The following is a 22700-nucleotide window of genomic DNA, read 5'->3' on the forward strand; positions in this document are numbered from 1 at the left end:
GTCGCGATCTTGATCATATCTTTTTCGCATCTCTTTGTAATCTTATCTCTAATTTGGAAAGAGATCTAATTGCTGAATATCCACACTTTATTTTTAAATCTTTTCCTTTTCCAAAATTGCCCCGTTTGTTTGCTTTTTCCTACAAAATTAGCATAAAATCAGTATTCAATCCTTGATTAAGATTTTGACAAATTAACAGTGATTCTTGCTCTTTTTCTCAAGATTTCATCAACATTCTTTCTCTTTTTTGGCTCAGATTTCCTTATATGCTAAGCGCATATCAGATGTTATCCTTAATAAATTATTCCAGTCCATATCACGAAATCATTGATGCTCCTTACAAAAATTCGTACAAGTATTTTTTATTAAGTTTTTTTAACATGAACATTTTAAACATATATGTATACCCAATATAAAAATTATAAAATAAAAGATAAAAAATACGTATAATTAATACAAAAAAATACAAAGAATTTAAAATTTTAATTTAAATAAAAAATAACATCTATCATTCTATAAAAAACAAATTATAAAAATTTAATCACTATTTTTAATCACTAAAAATTTAATTTTGTATATAATAGATTTTAATATAGTATAAAATTATAGATTAAATTAAAAAATATTTAAAATGATAAAAAATATGTAGAGTTAATAAAAAATAATTTAAATTTGAAATTTAACTGAAAAAAATAATGACTTATTTATACTTTAAAATAAATAAATTAAAATTTTAACTTAAAAAAATAATACAAAAAGAAAAAAAATTCGTACAAGTATTTTTTTAACATAACCGTTTTAAATATATATGTATAACCAATATAAAAATTATAAATTAAAAGATAAAAATTAGTTTTTCAAAATATATCTATATTTAATATAAAATAATTGGATACCAAAAAACAATACAAAAAATTTCAAAAAATTTATTTGAATAAAAAATGACATCTATCATTCTGTAAAAAATTAATTATAAAAATTTAGTCACTTTAAAAATGAATAATTATTCAATGAAAATCCAACTCTTGCATCGTAAAAATATTTTAGCCAATAAATATTTTACAGACTATTTTAATGTTTCTCACTACTTTCTACTTGAAGAATTGTTAAACCTATTAATAGTGTTTAACTGTTTATTAGTATGTCTATTAAGTGGAAAAATATTTAGTATTTAAAATTCAAACTATTTAAATTTGAATTTTGAATTTGATGGGTAGGAAAAGAGTTCAGCATTTAATGTTTCTACATTAGGAAAAAAATATAATTAATTTAAATATAATTTAAAATTATAGATTAAATGTAAAAATATATGCAGAGTTGATAACAAATAATTGAAAATTTAAATTCAACTGCAAAAAAATAACAATGACTTATTTATACTTTAAAAGAAAATAAATTAAAAATTTAACTTAAAAAATTATACAAAAAGAGAAACAAACCCGTACAAGTATTTATATAAAAATATATTTAACGTAAACGTTTCAAATATATGTGTATAATCAATATAAAATTGACCTGAATATGTGTAAACGTTTCAAATAGAATGGATGAGTTCTTTGAACAATTATGATATTGTCCTGAATATGTCTCTTAGGCACAAAACTGACCTGATTTGGAGAAACAAGCTCTTCAAGAAGAGGTTTAATTTTGTTAGCAAGAATTTTGCTAAGCCCCTTGTAAACAGAATTACAAAGGGCTATTGGCTTGAATTGCTTCATCAAACAAGGTCTTTCAACTTTGGGAACTAGAACAATAAGAGTATGGTTTAACTCACCTATCTGATTTGGATGTTCTAGATAAAACTGCTGTAGATTTGAGTCTTGAGAATCTCCCAATTTCTTTGATAAAACAAGGCTGGAAATCCATATGCTCCAGGGGATCTCAACAAAGGCATTTGGAAAAAAGCCCTGTTCACTTCCTCAGGAGAAATATCCAAAGACAAATTACCAATTTGGTCCTCCCTAATAGCAGGCCAAGAATTATTGGTATGCAACCAAATTGAGTCTTCAGTACTTTCCTTAAACATATTTTGGAAGAATCCCCTTGCTAGAGCAATTAGCTCCTCCTCTCCAGTTACCCAATGACCATTATCATCCTGGAGCTTTATGATTTTATTTCTTTTTCTACTGATTACAGTACTAGTGTGATAAAAACTAGTATTTCTGTCACCATCTCTTATCCAATCACCCCTAGACTTTTGTACCAGATTTGCTCCTCTTGATCAAGGATATCAGAGAGCTCTTTCCTCAGTTTAGCTTCTAATTTTCAAGTTGGTAGCTATTTCTAAAACTTAGCTGCCTTTGTATACCCTCCATTCGAGCTATAACTATTTTTTCTATGATGAGTAAACCCAAATATATTCTTATTCCAATCCTTTAACAGAGGAACAAGAGAATTTAAACTATCCAACAAACCAGCAGATGGATTCCAACTTGCTTTAAGGAATGAGTGAAATCTGGCATCATTCTGCCAAGTAGCCAAGAATCTAAATGGCCTCTCCCTCCAACAAGTATCTTATTTAACCATTCTAATCAGAATTAGACAATGATCAGAGAACAGTCTAGGAAGGACTAATACATCAGCTTCCTCAAAAGTATCTCTCCAGTCATCATTAACAACTTCTATGTCCAGTCTTTTGTACAACCTATCTAAGTGAAGGAATTTTGGACCTTTCCAAGTGAATCTGCTACCTCCTCCCCCCAAATCTATCACCCCACAAACATTTAGGACATTGGCAAACCGATTGCACCTATTCACATCCAGAGGCCCTCCTCCTCTTTTCTCTGAAGCCAGAGCTATTTCATTGAAGTCCCCATATAACAAACAAGGATCATTCATATTTCTGCCAATATGCTTTAACTCTTCCCAAAGTACTTGATGTTTATCTTCCTGAGGATTAGCATACACAGCTGTCCCAAAAAACCCCTTCATTTCAGGAAATTCAACCCAACAATGAGTAAACTGGTCATGTTTAACAAGAAGAGAAATCTTTACTTCTTTGTTATTCCAAACTACCCAAATGCCACCAGCAAAGCCATGAGCATCAACAATTATATGATTAGAAAAACCCAAGCTACGAATTATACTAGTAGCTTTATTTCCACTTACTCTAGGTTCTAAAATAGCAGCCACTCCAACATTATGCTTTCTACGAAATATGTTAAAGGTACTCTTAAATTGCTTTTTTGCAACACCTCTACAGTTCCAAGTAAGGATATTCATAAGGATGTCTGGGTTGTTTGTAAGATTGCAAAGTTCTTGCTACTTAAATCTTGATGTTCAACAAATGGTTCCATTATTTCAGAATTATCTTTACCACATACTAATCCACACTCAACATTCATAGAGTTGTTCATTGAATTACACAAAGATAATTCAACTTACATACCTGATTGGACTTCTCCCATCTTTGGCTCCTCTCTCATGTCTTGATCAGGTGGGTCAGGTGCTACCGCAATAACATCATAGACCAAATTATCAGTAGAAATATTCTTACTGAGTTGATCAGAACTACCCTCTTTCGTGGAATTTTCTACAACCATAATCAAGTCACCCCATAGCTTTCCTTTCTGCTGCTCAGTAGGAAGCTGGGGAGAGCTCAGATTGGCCTTCTACAAATTTGAGCTACTGCCTGAGGCAATGTTAGAGGGAGTAAGATGGACAACTCCCTTGCCTTTAGCATTTGGATTCTTAGAAGATGGTTTTTTGGTTACTGGCATAAGAGGCTTGTTTCCTGGCATGATTGGAAGCTACTGTAGTGAACTTCATCCCCAAGACAAGGGACTGATTTTTATTCTTCAAAGCTTCATTCTCCTTATTCACCTTAGTCATAGAAATGACAGATTCAGGAAGCTTTTCAGGGATAACTTCTAGAGATTTCCTTTGACCCATCATGTTTTTCTTATTGGAGATATCTTCTCCAAAATTCCTGCTGTTATGAGAATCTTTTCTCTGGATGTTTTGCTGGACTTTCTTCCTGCGTTGGACCACCATCCAAGGGCCTACACCTTGTGGACAAGGATTTTCCACTGGTTGTTCAAGAGCCTTCTCAAGTTTAGTCGAGGAAGCAGGTTTGACAAAATTTGGACATGAATTCGAGTTGTGCCCATACCTTCCACATTTGAGGCAAATCAAGAAAAGGCCTTCATATTCAACTCTCTTCCTACACCCATCAAGAATATATTCACCTCTCAGTGGCTTAGAGAGGTCAATCTCTATAAACACTCTAGCAAAACGAGCTCTGTCTCCTGTAGAAGTGGTTCTATCTACTTTGAGCACTTTCCCAATCACAGTTTCCAGATGGTTGAGGAAAGGAAACTCACAATGCTCTTGAGGAATACCTGGTAGACGGACCCAGGCTGCAACTTTGTGGATATTAGCTTTGTCAGGATCAAAGCATGGTTCTCATTTCCTAGTAGTAAGGTAGTGACCTAGAATGACCCAAGGTCCACCCGTGTTGGCTAGATTGAGGTCTTCTACGCTATTAAACCTCACTGAGAAGAATTCGTTCCCAAGATCTGCCATCGTAATGCTTCCAGCCTTAGCCCAAAGAAGCTCAAGTTTTTTCTTAATGAACCCCACCCCGATCTTCTTGCCCATAAGTTTTACAATTAGTGCATTCTTCCATCGTTGATGCATCCTTGCTCTGGCTTCACTATTACTCCTTATTTCAACTAAACCATCCTCCTTAATTATCGTTTGAAAGCCCCATTCTGTTATCTCACCCAAGCTTGGGTCCAGAGGTTCTAGATCTGGAGCTTCTTCCTCAGCTAACCAGGGGAATGTATCCTGCTACCCCGTTCTCCTCTCCCGTAACTTCAGCAAAGGATCTTTGTTTAGAATTCACCGAAGATCCAGCTTGGTATTCCTTAACTGCTTCCCGCATCCGTATCTCCATAGGGATTTCCTCCCCACTCTTTGTTCTCTTGGTACTCTTTCTTGCCATTGAGAGAGTCTTATTATTAGTAACAATCGCTTCCTCCATTGAAACTTCAAAAAAAAATTGATGTAAAAAATCTAGCATAAGGGAATTTTTTCGCGCACGTTCAGGTACACGCCTAACCAATTGTTTTCCGTTGAACACCACCTTAGGATAGCTGATTTAGGAGAGGACTTAATTGGGTTTTCAAGCTCTAAGCTCCTCAAGATATAAGCACAACTCTTGCTCATGGAGTAAAACAAAATTGAGAAACATAGGGTCTGCCTAATTGTGATTTTTTTTTTAAATTATTTTGTAGAATAATTATATAAACAGTTATTTTTTATATTTTTTTGTTTTAAAAGTTAAAAATTAAAACAGGAAATAAAAATAATCCAGATATGTTATCTAAATTTGATTTAAAAAAAAAAAACATAGTTCTAATTAATTATTATTTTTTACAAAACAGGTTTTATTAAACGAATTTTTTTTATTCTGAAAATAAAAATATTATTTTTGAAAACTGACTTCAAAGATGCCCATAATTTTTCTCTATATCTAATGTACATCTTTAAGTTCATCTAAAAAAAATTAGGATATATAAATGAAATTAAAAATTATATTTTGTCACGACGTTTTTCCTTTTCCTGTTATATTAATAATTATTAAGGTAGTAATTTAATGATATAATTAGAAAACAATGCCACGTTATATAATAATAAATATTTCTTTCTTCAAGCGTATCTCTTACGAGATTTATAAGCCCTAAATTTTTAACAGACAAATTATCATAATAGTATTTCTTCTCAACTTCATATAAAATCAATGATATATATCTCTCCAAAAAATTCAATGATATAATATCACCTTACTAAATCTATGACTTATAAGAATAATATTACGAGGAATCTCACATGGACAGAGTTTTTAACATAGACCTCGTAGAAATCCAATTCTCACTATTCATTTTTATACACCTCTCCCTCTTTTCATCTAAACATCAAAGTTCTACCTCCCTCTCTGTTGTCTCTACCCAAAAAATTTGTAATTTTCTGTAACTAGAATTCCTGATTTAGGGAGTCCAGTTGCTTTTGAACCCAGTCATCATAATCTTGTAGCATCTGCTGAAGTAGCAGTGGCACGAGCTTGTCTACCAAAGCTTGCATCATTCTGTACATAGCCACACTTCTATATTATAGTTTCTGAATAAATAAGTTGCATGTTGAAACTCTCGTAGAATCATACACACCAAGAGTAGAAAAGTGAAGCAATGAAAAGCTGGCAAAAATTCTCATTCTGTTCATACGCTTTACATTAAGTTAGTTGCAAGAAAGACATAATCTGAGCACAAGGAAACAACAAACAAGAAAGAAGAAAAGAAAAAATTACCGTCGCAGAGTTGTCTTGTTACTTTGCATATCTGACAAATTAACCCTCCGAAAGAAACAATATGATTTAACTCACAAAAGGCTACATATATAAAATATATCCCACAGCCACATAGTGTAGAAAGGAAGAAAATATCACCTACTCCCTAGAGATTTTGGAGTTCTTTTGTCTTCTAAACCTCAACCCGTAATTTCCCATTCACTATCCAATTTATATAAAGTTTCTCCTAAAAGGCTACAAGTTTGTAACCTAGAGGGCACACCACATAGTTACTATAAGTTAATTGCTGAATATGACTCCAATCAACTTGCATAAACTTTCCGTTCTTATTTATCATTTATGTCAGAACATCACCCATAACAAAATAGAACTTTTGTGCACACCCTGTAGAATCACTAGGAATTCCTTCTCAACATTTAATAATACAGCATCTGATGTTGTAATTGGCAATGTCAACATTGAATTAGGAAGCTTATTCAACTTAACTGATCTGAAAGGGCAATATTTAGGAGAAAGGTTTAGTTGATAATAAACTTCTTTGATTTCATGCAGACTGTGTGGAAAAAAGTAAGAAGTAGAAGCTAAGCCATCAATCAGAGAAAAATAATGGTGGAAGACTTTTCCCTAAATTTAGTCCATAATAAATAACTCGATAGTCAACTGTAATATTATTGTCCTGACTCCTGGCATTCTCTTTATCTCCCAGTGATTGTAATATATCTTCGACTTGCCCATGAAGGACAAAAGACCTTACTTGAAGGACTATATTAAAAGCAATTAGACATAACATAGTCAGCAATAGTTAGTAATTTTAAATAGAACATGCAATACTTTATGTCACAATATATCATTAGAGAAATTGACCATGTGAAAAGTGGAGTACGCAACCTAAAAGGATAAAATTAAGATTATTTACTAGATAACTCACAAATTTCCAGGACGCTCAACAGCTGAAATAGGCATCATGGTAAATGGGCTTGTGTAGATCTGCAAAACAGAGATCTTTTTTTTTAAAGATGTGAGGCAAATGCAAAAATCAGTAATATCTCACTGAAATACTACAGTTAATATAGTAATAATTTTCGTTCAAAAATGTTGACCTTGTGGCGTATGTATATGCAGCAACAGAACTTGAATTGGTAAGGATTACGGAGGAATAGGCCAACTTATAAGTTTCTTAGAAAAGAAACAAACTGGAAACTGAACCTTCATAATAGTAAAAAACAACTGAATCCCCAGGCTTTCTTTCCCATGAGGCTACTAAATAATTTACATAAGGGTGGTATCCAAGTAAGGCAGTTCATGGTCCTTGAATACAAATTCAATCATCATAACATACAGGATTACCACTCTTTACCCCCAAGAAAGAGAAAAAAGAATGAATATAACAGTATATGCAATATTTATATACATTATGAGGACAAGACCAACCTCAAGTGTGAGATTCAACTTTACATCAGCTTCTAAAAATGATTCAGCATCAGCACCACCCCATGTCATGTGATTTACCATGAATGCTGCAAATCCATAGCAATAATTAATAAACATTACTGTGGCAAAGTTCTAAAAAACCAATGAAAGAGCACCAAAAAAGTCACATGAAACATGTAGATAAACTTGAATTCAGCAGAAAACTGTGTTTAAAGATTAGCTAATAGAAAGAACACAATATCAAGGGTTCTTGAATAAATTTCTTCTGATATCTATATAAAATCCATTTTAAAGCCTCCTTAACCATCAGTCAATTATTGAGAATAAAAGTCAAATGTTCTTTTCATTAAGAGGCCTACTAAATAGTTTTGCATCTGGTCCAACTGCATAAAACCCAATCATGTTTTCACAATTTTCTCTCTTTACACCTTATCTGAAATTAAGTTCTTTCCATTATTTTCAGTGGAGGGGGGTATTCCAGAAGATGGTATGGGGGGCCTATGCTATAAGGAGTAGCATCTTTTTTCCAAATCCTTCCCATAGGCTGAATTAAACACTGTTCTCTTTTAGAGAAGACAGATCAGTTTTCTTGTACAAGGAGGCTCATGATAAATATACATTTTTATAATTCAATTTAAGAAAGTGAAAAATTTATATCCTATAAACAAGGTATGAATGTGATCCTACACTATGCACACAGTACACCCGTAATTACCTGAAAAGTGGTTGTTTTGCTGTTCCACAATTTCTGAACCCTCAAACTGCGAATAAAAATGAAATGGGATGAGTGACTAAAGGAATGTTGAAAAAATGCATGTCCAATCAAACTAAGGTTTATCTTATGTTTAATCTTAGGGCATTAATTAATATGCATACTTTAGGCATATTATTAACTAAAATTTCTTGAAAAGTGCATGAAGACTTAAAAATTAAGTAACTTTACTCGTATATGCAAGCATTCACTGCCTCTATCATACAGATCTGTTGACCCCAGTGTAAAATTTTACATAATTTCACTATGGCTATCTGTTAACTCCTTAAAATAAATTATTTCAAGCAATCCAATTGTTGAATTGCACTTAATTAAAATATTGACTTCATACACTAAATTTAGTTAAGTCTAAGAAGTAAGAACCACTTACATTGATTCCCGTGTAAGTCTAACAAGTCTTACATTCATCATTAGTCATTGATTCCACTTACATCTTATGGCTCATGTGAGTACTAAATTAGAGCCGTTTGATAATATACCAGACATTTTGTTTTATTATTTTTGAGTTGGAGGGGGCACACCTTACAAGAAATCATCTCAACCAAGCAATCTTCATTTGTTGAGGTAACTCGCAGATCCAGCAACGGAGCAGCTTCAAAGTTCAAAAATCGAAGTTTAGGCAGAGCACACCTACACATACAAGAAATAATTATATGAATTCAGATTCAGATTCTGCCACATCACAAGTGCAATAAGAAATTTGCTAAGTTAGTGAAAGCATTCAGACAAAGGAAGTACTTGTTTTCTAAAAACCAAGAGTGCTAGAACATTGTTTATATGATGTCACTGCATTTCAAATATAAGGATTAGTACATTCAACCTATATTCAATATGGTGCAAGTGCAACTGAGTTTATTAGCTGAACTATTTCATTTTCAGAGTATGTCAGTATGAGCACCTAAAATTAAAGATACAGCTCCACTTTCTTAGGGAGTCATGAAAATCAGTTGCTTATCTACGAATGTTCTTCACAAACAAGAAATGCTTTGAAATTATCAAAAATCTAATAATTTTGGGTAGTTTCCTTTTGAGCAAAGTTCAACACAAGGCCTGTTAAGTTCATCTGTATTGCCAGTGCCAAATATAGCAAATGAATTAGCTATGCACCGTAACTTTTGCATTATCATCAAGCCACCAAGAAAGAATAAAAGAGGTGGCAGTGGCAGACCTGTATGTGTTAGCATCAAGAGATTGAAATGACTGCAAGGCGCTCGTGTTCAACACAGCTGCAATTCCACTTGGGTGACTCAGAAATTCACTGATGTGATATTTCTTTCCTCCAAGATCATCATCATCATCATCATATTTTGGCAGCTTAACTCTCTCCTTTTTTGCAGCAAATAAATTTGCTCTCTTTGCATTTGAATCCGAGGAATTCACCACGATGTCGACTTTCTTCCTAAAAATTCAAGTTTAAGACCTAAAGTAACAATTCTCAGCAAAGATCACAAATTCACAAGATTTGAGCCATACAATTCAACAGAAAAAACGGACAAAAAAAATAAAATAAAAGCTGAACTAACATCTTTGATAAAAAAAAAAAAAAACAAACAAAGGTGCTACAAGCAAATCATGCAGATTAATATATCCATAAGCATTAACAGTTGCTAGTTACTACTACAACACAAGTAATACTAAAACAACCGTTCTAATAAATAAACTCACCGGTGGATGAAATTCTGCGTGGTGGAGGATGAATGTGTGAGCCAGTGTTGTCCCTGTCCGTACCATTTGTTACTCAACACGATTGTTTTTGCTGCAAAACGAAAGCACTACCAATTAATCGAAAGAAAACTCAGAATAGGAAATTAATCTTCAAAGGGAAAAGAAAGTGTGGGTTAGCATAGCATAATCACCCATTAATCTCTGTTTGTTTGGTAGTTGAAAAAGGAACAATTAGATTACAGTCACAGATGAGTTTTATCTAATCTCTCTCTCTCTCATCAATTTGGAAAGGTCACTGCCACTCGCAACTCTCTAACCGAAACCATTGTGTTCTTATTTGCATGTAGGAAATATAAATTTAATCTTACAAAATTGATATAAAATATGGAAAAAATATTTATCCTTTGAAATGACATAACTTATATTATTTCATTCTCACAAAAAGGTGGGACTCATACCTTTTTTTTGTCAATTCTTTCTCCTCCTTTATCTATTTCTTTCTCTTTTTTAAAATGACACAATTTTATATTTTTTAAAATGACACATATTTTTTTCCATAAAATAATAAAATAATGGAAAAATGTTTGATATTTTGATGGATATACTTTTGTGCCATTTTAGATAAAATAATGTTATTTTGGTGCATAATTAGTTATTTTTACTATTCTCTCTTCTCCATTTTCTTTCTATTCTTAATTTTATAAAGAAAAAAAATATAAAAAATATCAATTATATAATAAAATGACACAAAGTTATATCTTTTTAAATTAAAAATAATTCTCCCATAAATAATTAACCACTTTTAACATAATATAGGGTACCTTCTTTTCTTTCTTTATTTATTTATCAAAGTTACTCATTTTGCGTAACAAGAGAGGATGATTACCATAGATAAATTACCGCTTAAGCTATGTACCAAAAAAAAAAATTTACCGCTAAAGCTTTAATTTTAGCAAATCACTACTTAAAGCTTTTAATTAGGGCAAAATGTATTTCTCCTTTCATATAAGAAAATTTTTCTCCATCAATCGATTTTTAACAAAGTCTGACTAATAAGACTTTGTTATACTAATAAAGCTGTTTTGTTTTTCTCTCTCTTCAAACATTGTCAGTTGACATGGTGAAGAAAGAAGAATAATTTTAAAATCTTACTAGTCATAAAGCAATAAAAATATATAGATAAATAAGGTGATGAGGTGAAAGAAAGAGAAATATATCAATGATATAAAATACAAATATGTAAAGGTCTACGCAAAAAAGGTAGTGTAATAAAGCATCAATATAAATTAAATATGAATTCATCCATATATAGATGAATTTTTCCCTCGTTCAGATATGAATCTACCTGATTCAGAAGGAAAGAACTTGCATCAGTATCTCAATTTCAATTCAAACATGGGTTTGATTCACACTTCATGTTCTGAGAAATATTTAACATCCGAAATAGAGGAAAGAATTTGTTAAAAAATCAACTCCTACAGAAAATTTTTCTTATGGGAGAAAATAGATACCCTTTAACTATTCCTCAACTCTTTATAATAGTAAACCCCAAAACAACACATGTTCCTCTTCTTTTTCTCTCTCTCCAACCAAGCACTTCAGAGCATTTAAGTAAACTCGTATGACACTAGTGCTATAGTAATAATTAAAATTTTAAAAGATATTTATATATATTACTAAATGTTCAAAATTTAAGTAGATGAACCACTAAAATTAAAATCTTAAGACAATAATTTGCTATAAATCTAAAGTTAAAAATAAGTAATTTATTTAATTTAAAAAGTAATGCATTCAACCTTTTTCATTTAATGAAAAGTTGTGAATAGAGCATTACATATTTTCTAAAGATGAATTTGTAGGACAGCAATAGGTACAGACAAGTTTTTGAATACAAGGATTTCTAAGGGCTCTACTCCAAACAACAATTTTTTATGTTTTATCTTCAAAGCTTCTGAATAACCCTGAGCTTTGCACTTCTACTTCGGCGGTTCAATTTCTCTTCTTCTCCTGATGGCGTGATTGGTCTTTTTGTGAGAATTGTTCCATTTGATCCATGTATAACGTGTCTTATCCATGCTTCTTTTTCTTTAATTTCATCACTCGTTTTCCTCAAATCACCAATGCAACTCTCCTCTTCTCCCGTATCTTTGCTCCCTTTAATTATATCAAGAAATGTCTGCTTCACAATTCTGTCCTCAAGACTGTGAAAAGATATGACAGCAAGCCTACCCCCAGGTGCAAGGCAATCAAAACAAGAATAGAGGGAATCCTCAAGAGTCTTCAGTTCATCATTAACAGCAATTCTCAGAGCTTGAAACACCCTGGTTGCTGTCTTTATCCAACCTTGCCTTCCACCTGTTACAATGTAATTAAAATTTAGTTCACACCTTTTTCATGAAAAACTTTGTAGATTGACTGATCAGGAATGGCATTGGAGAGAAAGAAAATGAGAGGTTACAGTACGTAAAGAAAAGACAACATATGTAATAATCAACGAATGAATGACATGCATGAGAAATTATACTTATAGTCAAACAGAAACAGAACTGGACAAGGGCCTACCTTTCATTGCAGGAGTCACACGCCGAATAAGGTCTAGCAAGTCACCAGTGGAATGCAATCCACCGTTTAATCGGGCTTGGGCAATTTTCTTTTGCAGTGTACGCCAATTACTTTCTTCCCCATACTCCCTTAGGATACGGCCCAATTCAGAATCTGGCCAAGTATTTAATATGTCTTCTGCTTTAAGACTTGCCTGTCATAGGCCTGTCCATCAGTTCAATAGGAAAGAAAAATTATGTATTAATCTGTATCAAGCAGGCAACAGAATATCATTCCACAAGAAATTTGTTTCCCTGAATAACCAAAAACTCAAAAAGCATTCTAGTAGGGGTGAAAAAGGAAATAGGAACATTTCATTCACAAGAAAGGTTTGAAGAAAGCCATCAAAGAAATTTCCAGCATGGCTTAGATAGATTCATAAGTCAGGCCATATATCTACAAAAGGTATTTTAGAAATAGCAACGTTTGTCTTGGGTTGAACCATCTCATTTAAGCAAGGAGACTAAAAAGAAAAGCAACAACTTTTATCTGATGCCATCCCCGGCACTTTTCAGTTTTCACTCCTGCAATTGGGTCAGCAACAAACATTGCATGTAATCTACTAAAAACAATTTACAACCATCGATCTATTCTTTCTCAAAATAGCATAAAATTTTGAATAGAACTCCAAAGTGCCTGAAACTATACATATATACCTGAGGATCCATACGCATATCCAGGGGTCCATCACCAAGCACACTGAATCCTCTCTGAGGATCGTCCACCTAAAACAAAAATATAAAAAAAAAAAAAAAAAAAAAAAAATTCTTTTATCAAGACTTTTAAAAGATTCAAAATACTCAACGACAAATTTTAGTGCCATATGATTAGATATAGATACCATCCTGGTTTGACTATTGTTTGTTATACATATCCATGTATTTTATCACAATCTCAGCTGTTGAGAAACCTTATGACTCCACATTTTTCCCTCTAAAGTGCAATCCTTACTTTAAAGTAGTCAAATTCTTTAAATTGAGGCCACAACACAATATTGTGGTTTGAGAGATTGAGAGCCGAATAGCAATTTAAAACCATGACATGGAGGACAAAAAAGGAAGTTAAGTTAATACAAAGTTGAGAAATGAAATGAACCTGCATGGAGGACATTCCCAAGTCCATTAAGATGGCATCAACAGCAGCAGGAGCCAAGTATTCCTCACCAGTTTCTCTAAGTACAGACTTTATGTGTCTAAAATTCCTTAACACAGTAAACACTTTAACACCAGAGGAGAAACCACTTAATCGAGCTTTAGCCATTTCATGTGCCACAGGATCAACATCCATCCCAACAAAATACTTCAACTCCGGATGACACCTAATCACCTATTATTATTTTCATTTCATTCAATAACTTTTAAAAATTAAAAAAAATAAAATAAAAAATGCAGAAATTAAAGGCATGGATTGATAATAGATAGATAGATAGATAGATAGAGTGATACTAACGGCGGAGGAGTGGCCGGCGGCACCAAGGGTGCAATCGACGAAGGAGGTTAAGGAGGAGTTGGAGAACACGTCCAACACTTCGGCAAGCATCACAGGGATATGAATATGAGTATGAGTATGAGTATGAGTATGAGAGAAGGTTTCTCCTCCATCTTCACCGTAGCAACGCTCGATTATAGAGTCCTTGTCGAATTGTTTGTCGGAACGGGTCCTTCTCTTCTCCTTCGCCAACGCTGCTGCTTTCACCTTCTTCTGTTTTCTGATAGTGGTGGCAACGCTGCTGCTGCTACTTGAAAAATAATTGTGGTAAATGAGTTTAGGTTTGGGCGATGCTGATAATAATAGTGATGATATCTTGGACATCATTGCCATTATCGTGATTTATGCTTCTGGTCCTAAACTATCAGAAAGAACCAAACGGCTACAAACCTAACCTTCATATGTTTAGTGTATGTTCCTCCATTCCAGACCTAAACTCGGCGCGGTAACAGACAGATAGTGTTTTAGAATAATTGCAATATATATTTATATTTAACGTTTATTTACCTGTATTTTTATTTTTTATTAATATAATATCAAACAAAGAAAATAAATTCTTTCAAGTTTGGCCAATCATATCAAACTCCCACCAATTATTCATTTAGTCGGAATCGATTAAATTTAATTTATTGAAAAATATATAATAAATATAATGGATTTATTAGTGTTTTAAAATCCTGTCCGGTAAGTCAACCTTGATCCCCTCTTTCTAAGAGTTAGAGTCAACAATTAAAGTCTCTGCATGCACGTTGACTCTCTCTGCCCTCCGAAACCAAACTGGGTCAGTGACCTCCGAGTCAGAAAGGGTCACTACATTTTTTTTTAATTCACAAGAAACGTTATTTTATATATATAAAAAATTGCTGCTAACTTAAATCTCATTCACCTCATTAGTTTCTCCTCCTCTCCTCCACTCCACCGAGGGGAAATATCTTCGGTACTATGGGAGTATTGAAGACTCAATGCATCATTTACTCAATTTGGAAAAAATAATATATTTTTCTTACCATTTTATCCTTCCTTGTATGGTTATTTTCCCCTAAACCATTACCTTTTTTTATTTTTAGTAAATGAATACATACTCCAGTAGCACTAAAGATATGCTCCCACCGTGGTGATTTCTCCTCCTTTCCTCTCCTCCATGGCTATGCCTATTCGATCTTCCCTCTTTGTCGCATCGCCGACTCTCCTCCCTTGCGGTGGTTCTTTTTTTCACTAATTCACTCTCTCTTTTTGTTGGTTTCTCTGCTTTGAACATGTCTAATATTATTGTATTATTCTTTATCTGACCCCAGTGGCGGATCCAGGAAAATTTGTTTATGTCCGCACATTTAGTGGCGGGGGTTCAGGGGCAGCGCCCCCGAATTTTTTTTTGTAAAAAGTTTAAATTAACGCTTAAACCCGCTCATAATCTAGTTGCTTCCATAACAAGCTGCAGGCAATAGTTTGACCAATCATTTTTTTCTCTTAAATCTTACCAATCCTCCAAAACAAATATGTGAATATACTCCAGTACATCCATACATCATCATGCTATTTTATAGTGGTGAATAAAAAAGTCAACACTACTTGTACAGAAGGCAAGCAAAATCACAGTGAAGGTCTCGTCTAGAAAGGAAACAAAGGATGAAGAGAGCGTGAGAATGGGTACATGGTAGGAGAGGAAGAATAAGTTTTCTCTCTAATCAATTTGCGTTGCTACGTTATTTTAATCATCTTTGTACGTTGCTACGTTGCTAACTAATATAAGAATAAATATCATTTTTGGTCCCTAACAAAAAATTCGGTACCCACTTTAGTCTATTATAAAAAAAAGTAGTTACCTGGTACTTATGAAATTTAAAGTGGACTCATTTTAGTCTTTTTGAGGGACTAATGTAGGTCTTTTTTGAATTTGTGAAGAACCACAATTTTAACTAAATTGATCCACTTCGAATTTCTTAGGGACCTCGAGACTAATTTGTGATAAGGGACTAAAGTGAAGATCATGTTTTTTATTAGAAACTTAAAAAGATATTTACTCCTAATATAAATATTGAATCAAGAGACAAATAAAGACCTACAAAGCACAAAAAAAGAAGCTAAAATCCAAAATTTTATGTGGGCACTTGCGGACATTTGCCCATGGCTGGGTCCGCCAGTGTCTGACCCTGATGTATTTACTCTCATATCAAGAATATATCAGATAAAAAATAATGCAAACTAAGACTTTTAAATTGTTTCGCAACAATAGTGAATTGAGAAATTGACAAGTATGACCTGAGTTTGATAATATAACGTTGTATTAACTTCATTAGAATATATGTTATATACTTTGATATTTTGATACTTGATTGGCTTGTATAATATTGACTTGTAGATGTAATTTGTTGAATTATGTTAAGTATATTTTTAATCTTTGATGATTGATGATTTGATTTTTTAGATTTTTTAAAAATTTTCACATAGCATATATATTTATATATTTTTAATATATAAAAATCAGATCAGCGAAGTGACTGTATGAATCCTCGGTTGATAAGAAGAACAAGCTTTTCTTTGTGAACGGAGCAATATAGGTACCAGATCCAACAGAAAACGACACAACTAACTAACTTTCCTTGGCAATAGCTTGTGAAGAGTTGACAATAGCTTGTTCTTCGAAATTAAGGCCATTTTCATGGCTCTAGCCCAACCATGGTAGTTCTTACCATTCATGAGTGTTAAGACTAATACAAGAGAAGGATTATCATGAGGATGTAAAAAATAAGGACTACCTGTATTTGAAGCATAAAAAACGTTTGATGCATTTCTTGAGGCTGTGCTTAAGTTCAAATTCTGATCTGCTACTGATTCTTGATTGTCAGGGCTCTGATCCGCCATTAGAAAGAACCTTAGAAAATAGCAAGAGTCAAACAATCCAAGCAAGACTTCCCTTGGCCTCTCACTGTTGATTCTTCTACATTGTATGATATGCCTCCATGACAAGGGCATATTGAACCTGACCAATCTGTTCCTAAAGATGTCACTAATGTTGAGCATTAGATTCCAGTTTCAGAAAATCTTGTTTCAGACAACTCCTATATATCAACTTCTTTGGATTCTGACACTCATGTATCCTTGGACAATACATCAATTCCTCCTCTTCCAAGGAGATCTACTCGTGTAAAAGTTCAACCTAAACACCTTCAGGACTACCATTGCAACTTAATCACTGGATGTCATGCTACTTCACCTCATCAAAATTCTGGTACTTGTCTCTATCCTATCTCCTTTGTTATGTCCTACAATCGTGTTTCTGTTGCATATTCCACATTCTATAATAATATCAGCTCTTCAATTGAGCCACATACATATAAACAGGCAGCTCAATCCATTGAATGGGTTGCTGCTATGAGGGAAGAAATCAATGCTCTCAACAGTAACAATACATGGATTTTTGCGTATCTACCCAAAGGTAAGAAACCAATTGGTTCAAAATAGGTGTACAAAATAAAACACAATTCAAATGGGACAATTTCTCGCTACAAAGCAAGACTTGTGGCAAAAGGCTATAATCAATTGGAGGGAGTAGATTATTTTGAAACCTTCTCACCAGTTGCCAAACTCACCACCATTGGGCTTCTTCTAGCTATTGCAACATCTTAAATTTGGTTTTTGGAGCAACTTGACATCAATATTGCCTTTCTTCATGGCAATCTTACTGAAGATGTTTACATGTCTGTACCTGAAGGAGTTTCTGCACCAAATCCCCAGCAAGTTTGCAAGCTTCAAAAGTCCCTCTATGGACTTAAGCAAGCGAGTAGAGAATGGAACATGAGACTGACCACAGAACTCATTTCTCTTGGATACACTCAATCAAATGCAGACCATTCTCTATTCACCAAAGCTACTCATGATTCTTTCACTGCACTTCTGGTGTATGTTGATGACATGGTCCTAGCTAGTAACAACATGATCGAGATACAACCTGTCAAACAACATCTTGATAAGCTTTTCAAGATCAAGGACTTAGGTCCTTTTCATTTCTTCTTAGGATTTGAGATTGCTCGTTCTCAACGAGGCATAATCTTAAATAAGAGAAAATATACACTTGAATTGTTGACTGATAGTGGTGTGATTGGAGCAAAACCTGTTTCTACCCCAATGGAAGCCACACTTCGTTTATCTCAAAACCAAGGAGAGCCTTGCCATGATGCTGCAGCCTATCGTCGCCTTGTTGGACGTCTCTTGTATCTAACAAACATCAGACCTGATATTTCTTTTGTTGTACAACAACTGAGCCAGTTTATAGCGCAGCCTATGAAGTTTCATTTTAATGCTGCTCTTCGAGTGTTGAGATACCTCAAGGGATCTCCAAGAAAAGGGCTCTTCTTTCCTTCTCAGAACTCACTTGCCCTCACAGGATTCACGGATGCTGATTGGGCCACATGCCCAGATACTCGTCGTTCCACTACAGGCTTTTGTGTGTTCCTTGGATCATCGTTGATTTCTTGGAAATCTAAGAAACAAACCACAATCAGTCGCTCATCAACATAGGCAGAGTATCGAGCATTAGCAACTTTGACCTGTGAAGTACAATGGCTTACATATCTTCTTCATGACCTATGTGTTGCCGTTAATGGTCCAACCAAAATATAATGTGACAATCAAGCAACCATACATTTGGCTCACAATCCCACATTTCATGAAAGAAGCAAGCATATAGAGCTTGACTGTCATCTCACCTGTGAGAAAAATTGTCCAAGGTTTGATTCATTTACTTCCAATTTCAACCAAGCAGCAACTCGCGGATACTTTCACAAAAGCTTTTCATCCAGCTTCATTCCATGCTTTGTTGTCCAAGTTGGAACTTCATGACATTTACCTCCCAACTTGAGGGGGTGTTAAGTATCGGTTAGTTAGTTTAGTTAGGAAGTTAGTTAGTCGTTTTCTGTTGCTCAGCATTACTGTTAAGTTCACACTATATATATGTGTGAACAGTGTAACTTAAAATACACTTGATTCATTCTTACTCAAATGATAATTCATATTTCCATATTCTCTGTCTGCAATTGTAACACCCCCGACTATCTTGTTGGGCTAACTACACAATATAATCCTTGGCCCACGAAGGGGCTCTAGCCCTTCTCTTCAGCTTAGGCCCTTCAATCCTAAGAGATATGTCCAAGTTAAAATAGAAAGATGCGAAGGAAGTTTAAGCATATTCATTTCAATAAAGGGGAATTTTTTTTTTTTTTTTTTAAACACGGATGGCTATATAGTTTATTAAACAACAAGGCTTGAAAGGATTTAATAATTATATATATTAAAAAATCATTTTTCCTTTCTCTTAACAAATTTGACACTAATTTTTTTTATGAAATTACGATATGAGAGAACATTGAGTCCAACTTCGAAATATGTATAATACATTTATTTTTTCAACTATTTTCTTAATTGAAATATCTTATGCAATGTTGGTCCTTTAATAATTAATTCTTGAAATTGTTCTGAATAAAATGGTATGTTAAGTAAGTAGTAGTGTGACGTGAAAAAAGCTAAAGCTCACATTTGAGTCATGTTATGTTGCGTATGTAGCATTTCTTACTAGGTTTTATTGTATTGTCAACCCAATATAGAACAACTATTTAAAGTCTAGTAAAGTCTGCAATTGGAAGCTGAAGAATTTAAATGAAGGGAGAGAGACAGAGAGAGAGAGAGAGAAAAGGAGCCACCCTTTTAAAATCCAGTCGTGTCACGTTTTCTTCTTATCGGGTTTTCACATGCCATGTCCTTATGGCTAGCTGTTGCCAGCACTGCTGTCCAAATCTCACAATTTAGGCAGCTACTTCATTTTAACTTTAAGTACGTCTAAAATGTTATACTTTAAAAAAAAAAAAATTTGTTATTATATCAACTATTACGTGGTTGTAATTGATGAAAATAATTCTGTTTGCATTCTTTTTTTTTCTTTTTTTACCCACCAATATAATATAGAGACGATTATATTTATTATCATTTTAGTCTTACTATATTTACTACCTGATTGATTATTGTTGAATTAATTTGAAATTAAAAAAAAAAAAATCAAATATCATTAATTTTAAATTGACCCAGTAATAACCAACCAGCTAATAAAAAAACTAAAATAATAATAAATATAATCTTCTCCGTATAATATTAACAATTTAATTAACAACATGACCTTTTTCTGCAATAAATTAGTGTACACTAATTCTCAGAGATAATCCATAATCAAACCCCCCCAACCCTCCACTTGTTCGTATCATTTGGTTATTTAATTAATCCCTTTGGTCCTCTCCCTCTCTTTAAGTCATGTTCCTCCCTCCTTTTTTGACCTCAACACTTTTTCTTCCTTCCTTCCAATTGCAATATGGGGTTTGGTTTGTGAGTTTGATAATAGACTTAGCTTTCTTTGTAACAAAGTGGTGGGGTGGCCATGGAGGGGCAGCAACCATCAGCAGAAAATGGAAGAGTATCAGAGGATTACACAGAAGGGAGAGAAAAGGGTCATCATTCCCTGAATCAAGTTGCAACTGGGTCTTTCCCTGCTTTCTTTGGGAAGCATAGGTTGCAAGCTGCCATAACTCACCTCAATAACGAAATCACTATTATGCAGGTCAACCCTTTTGGCTTTTGTTACCCTTTATATCATTTCTCTCATTTTGTATCAATTAGGTGATCGATTTTATTTTGTTTAATTTGAATCATATGTGTAAATAGAAGAAGAATTTGATTATGAATCTGTGATGGTGCAGGAAGAATTAACACAACTTGAAACAATAGGTGAATCCTCCACTGTTTGCAAGGAGTAAGCAAAGCAAAATAAGACAATTACATTTTATTTTATTTTGTTCATTAACAATAGTGTTTATGTTCATTAGTTTTAATCATCTAAATTGATTTTCCATTCATTGTGCTCTTGCAGTGTCATTTCAAGCGTTGAATCCATTCCTGATCCACTTCTTCCGTTGTAAGATATCATCTTGATGCCATGACTTTTATATTTAATGATCTAATGTTGTGTTAATTTGTGTGTGTTTTTTAATACTATAAAGAAAGTATATATTATTCTTGACCAAATAGAAAAAGAAAGGATATAAATTGATGACATGTAACATGTTTGCAGGACCAAAGGTTCGGTCGATGCTGGTTGGGATCGATGGTTCGGAGGTGCACCCAACTCTCGAAATCATAAACGCTGGATTTAGAAATTTTGTTTTATATTTATATACTTTTTTGTTTGATTTGTGAACACAATTGAATATTTCCCTCTGCAAGAGATAAAAACAAAAGGGACATTGTAATGTATTCTGGAGATAAAATGAATTAAATTTTCTTTCAGTTGTTTTGAAGGCTACCTTTTCCTTTCCCGAAAAAACAAAGAAGACATTATGATAAAAGAATCAAAATTCCTACTTAAGTATTTTATTATTTTACTTGATAATTCTTCTGTTTTATTTTTAGGGACTAGCCTACCGTTTATTTCTTATTGCTACTTTTGTGCTAAAACAATGAATAAGATGATTATTCCGCACGTTTTAACTCGAAGAATTAAGGAAAAGAATACACATTCTTAATCATCAGTCAGGTGCTATTTAAGTTTATAATAAGAGGCAGAGTAAAGAATTTTGTATGATAAGAGGGTCAAAACCGGATATATACAAATAGTTATATAATGATATGCAAGGGCACATATATATGATTCATGGTTATTGGATATTGGATATTTAAGGGTCAAACGCACGCTTTAGCTCTTTATTGGATATTTTTATTAGAGTTTAATTTTGATTCATGGTTATTGTAAAATAAATGTTAGTATTATATAATATTGTGTTAGTATCTCGTTTACTGAATTTGACTATATTAATAATTATATAAGATATCAAAATTATCAAATGATATGACAATACAACAATGAATAATTGTATTTACACAAAGGTTTGAGTTAGAAGTGAAAATGTATATATAATTAACTACGTTAGTTTGTTGTTTATTAAAATAAAAATCAAGATGTATAGCCGCCTCTCATCCTCCTTAACGTGATTCAATTAAAATAATTAAATGTCGGTGTTGTAATTTTTATTTATTTATTTTTAACATCAAATTGGTGTGTGTTAAGAAAAAAAGCGTTATCATTTTATCTTCCAAAATGTTATGATAAAGTCTCTCAATATATTTACACATTTTATAAACTTGATTTTGATTTTCTTATTGAATACCAATTTAATTATAATTTTCACAGCTTTCGTATTTTACATGTATTTTCTCCTACTATTCTTCTAAATCCTCAACAAGGTTTATGATTTATCAAACCTTCGAGAGAGAAAAGGGAATGTGTGAATAGAAAATCTTTTTTCTATTCAAAATAACTACCTTATTTAATTTTTGAAAGAGCAATTAACTAGCGCAATCAAATGTGTGCTCCGCTTCAAGTAACTAATAAGGAAAAAC

At 33.1% G+C, this 22700-nt stretch overlaps 5 protein-coding genes across 6 annotated transcripts; 1 reads left to right on the plus strand and 4 right to left on the minus strand.

Moving 5' to 3' along the window:
* Positions 1-2514: 2514 nt before the first annotated feature.
* Positions 2515-3542, minus strand: LOC133307780 (uncharacterized). The gene is made up of 2 exons (XM_061508330.1): positions 3389-3542; positions 2515-3230 (listed from the first exon to the last, which is right to left on the minus strand). The coding sequence occupies exons 1-2, from the start codon at positions 3540-3542 to the stop codon at positions 2515-2517; spliced, it is 870 nt and encodes a 289-aa protein (XP_061364314.1).
* A 148-nt stretch (positions 3543-3690) lies between these two features.
* Positions 3691-4984, minus strand: LOC133307781 (uncharacterized). Its single transcript, XM_061508332.1, has 3 exons — positions 4775-4984; positions 4431-4686; positions 3691-4340 (listed from the first exon to the last, which is right to left on the minus strand). The coding sequence occupies exons 1-3, from the start codon at positions 4982-4984 to the stop codon at positions 3691-3693; spliced, it is 1116 nt and encodes a 371-aa protein (XP_061364316.1).
* Positions 4985-5771: 787 nt separating this feature from the next.
* Positions 5772-10493, minus strand: LOC133307793 (uncharacterized). 2 transcript variants are annotated; one of them, XM_061508352.1, is made up of 8 exons: positions 10367-10493; positions 10176-10266; positions 9679-9909; positions 9032-9140; positions 8454-8499; positions 7739-7824; positions 7236-7294; positions 5772-6088 (listed from the first exon to the last, which is right to left on the minus strand). In XM_061508352.1, exons 1-8 carry the CDS (start codon positions 10368-10370, stop codon positions 5977-5979), a joined length of 738 nt encoding a protein of 245 aa, XP_061364336.1. In that variant the 5' UTR covers positions 10371-10493; the 3' UTR covers positions 5772-5976. The 2 variants fall into 2 exon arrangements, with proteins under 2 accessions (XP_061364336.1, XP_061364335.1); XM_061508351.1 differs by having other exon boundaries at positions 7236-7309.
* Positions 10494-11999: 1506 nt separating this feature from the next.
* Positions 12000-14701, minus strand: LOC133307790 (uncharacterized). Its single transcript, XM_061508348.1, has 5 exons — positions 14226-14701; positions 13872-14102; positions 13433-13501; positions 12738-12930; positions 12000-12530 (listed from the first exon to the last, which is right to left on the minus strand). Exons 1-5 carry the CDS (start codon positions 14595-14597, stop codon positions 12118-12120), a joined length of 1278 nt encoding a protein of 425 aa, XP_061364332.1. The 5' UTR covers positions 14598-14701; the 3' UTR covers positions 12000-12117.
* Positions 14702-20535: 5834 nt separating this feature from the next.
* On the plus strand, positions 20536-21558 carry LOC133307802 (guanine nucleotide-binding protein subunit gamma 2-like). Its single transcript, XM_061508363.1, has 4 exons — positions 20536-20865; positions 21005-21057; positions 21175-21219; positions 21376-21558. The coding sequence occupies exons 1-4, from the start codon at positions 20686-20688 to the stop codon at positions 21455-21457; spliced, it is 360 nt and encodes a 119-aa protein (XP_061364347.1). The 5' UTR covers positions 20536-20685; the 3' UTR covers positions 21458-21558.
* The last annotated feature ends 1142 nt before the right edge of the window (positions 21559-22700 follow it).

Source organism: Gastrolobium bilobum, unplaced genomic scaffold (genome assembly GCF_033153095.1).
Source record: "Gastrolobium bilobum isolate Gb01-03AN ecotype WA unplaced genomic scaffold, APGP_CSIRO_Gbil_v1 utg2535, whole genome shotgun sequence".
Lineage (NCBI taxonomy): Eukaryota > Viridiplantae > Streptophyta > Magnoliopsida > Fabales > Fabaceae > Gastrolobium > Gastrolobium bilobum.

Bases quoted from the DNA above. Each gene is read 5' to 3' on its own strand.
- LOC133307793 (XM_061508351.1), bottom strand. The intron at 9,910-10,175 runs GTGAGTTTATTT...TTGAATTTTTAG, and splicing joins ACGCAGAATTTCATCCACCG to GAAGAAAGTCGACATCGTGG. The intron at 8,500-9,031 runs GTGTGCCCCCTC...TTTTATTCGCAG, and splicing joins TTGAGATGATTTCTTGTAAG to TTTGAGGGTTCAGAAATTGT.
- LOC133307790 (XM_061508348.1), bottom strand. From the start codon at position 14,597: ATGGCAATGATGTCCAAGATATCATCACTATTATTATCAGCATCGCCC. The intron at 13,502-13,871 runs GTTCATTTCATT...TTTTTGTTTTAG, and splicing joins TGGGAATGTCCTCCATGCAG to GTGGACGATCCTCAGAGAGG. The intron at 12,531-12,737 runs GTAGGCCCTTGT...ACATTGTAACAG, and splicing joins TGTGACTCCTGCAATGAAAG to GTGGAAGGCAAGGTTGGATA.
- LOC133307780 (XM_061508330.1), bottom strand. From the start codon at position 3,542: ATGGTTGTAGAAAATTCCACGAAAGAGGGTAGTTCTGATCAACTCAGT. The intron at 3,231-3,388 runs GTATGTAAGTTG...CAAACAACCCAG, and splicing joins GATGGGAGAAGTCCAATCAG to ACATCCTTATGAATATCCTT.
- LOC133307781 (XM_061508332.1), bottom strand. From the start codon at position 4,984: ATGGAGGAAGCGATTGTTACTAATAATAAGACTCTCTCAATGGCAAGA. The intron at 4,687-4,774 runs GTTAGCTGAGGA...ACGATAATTAAG, and splicing joins TAGCAGGATACATTCCCCTG to GAGGATGGTTTAGTTGAAAT. The intron at 4,341-4,430 runs GTCACTACCTTA...TCCGTCTACCAG, and splicing joins TGGACCTTGGGTCATTCTAG to GTATTCCTCAAGAGCATTGT.
- LOC133307802 (XM_061508363.1), top strand. From the start codon at position 20,686: ATGGAGGGGCAGCAACCATCAGCAGAAAATGGAAGAGTATCAGAGGAT. The intron at 20,866-21,004 runs GTCAACCCTTTT...GTGATGGTGCAG, and splicing joins ACGAAATCACTATTATGCAG to GAAGAATTAACACAACTTGA. The intron at 21,058-21,174 runs GTAAGCAAAGCA...GTGCTCTTGCAG, and splicing joins TCCTCCACTGTTTGCAAGGA to TGTCATTTCAAGCGTTGAAT.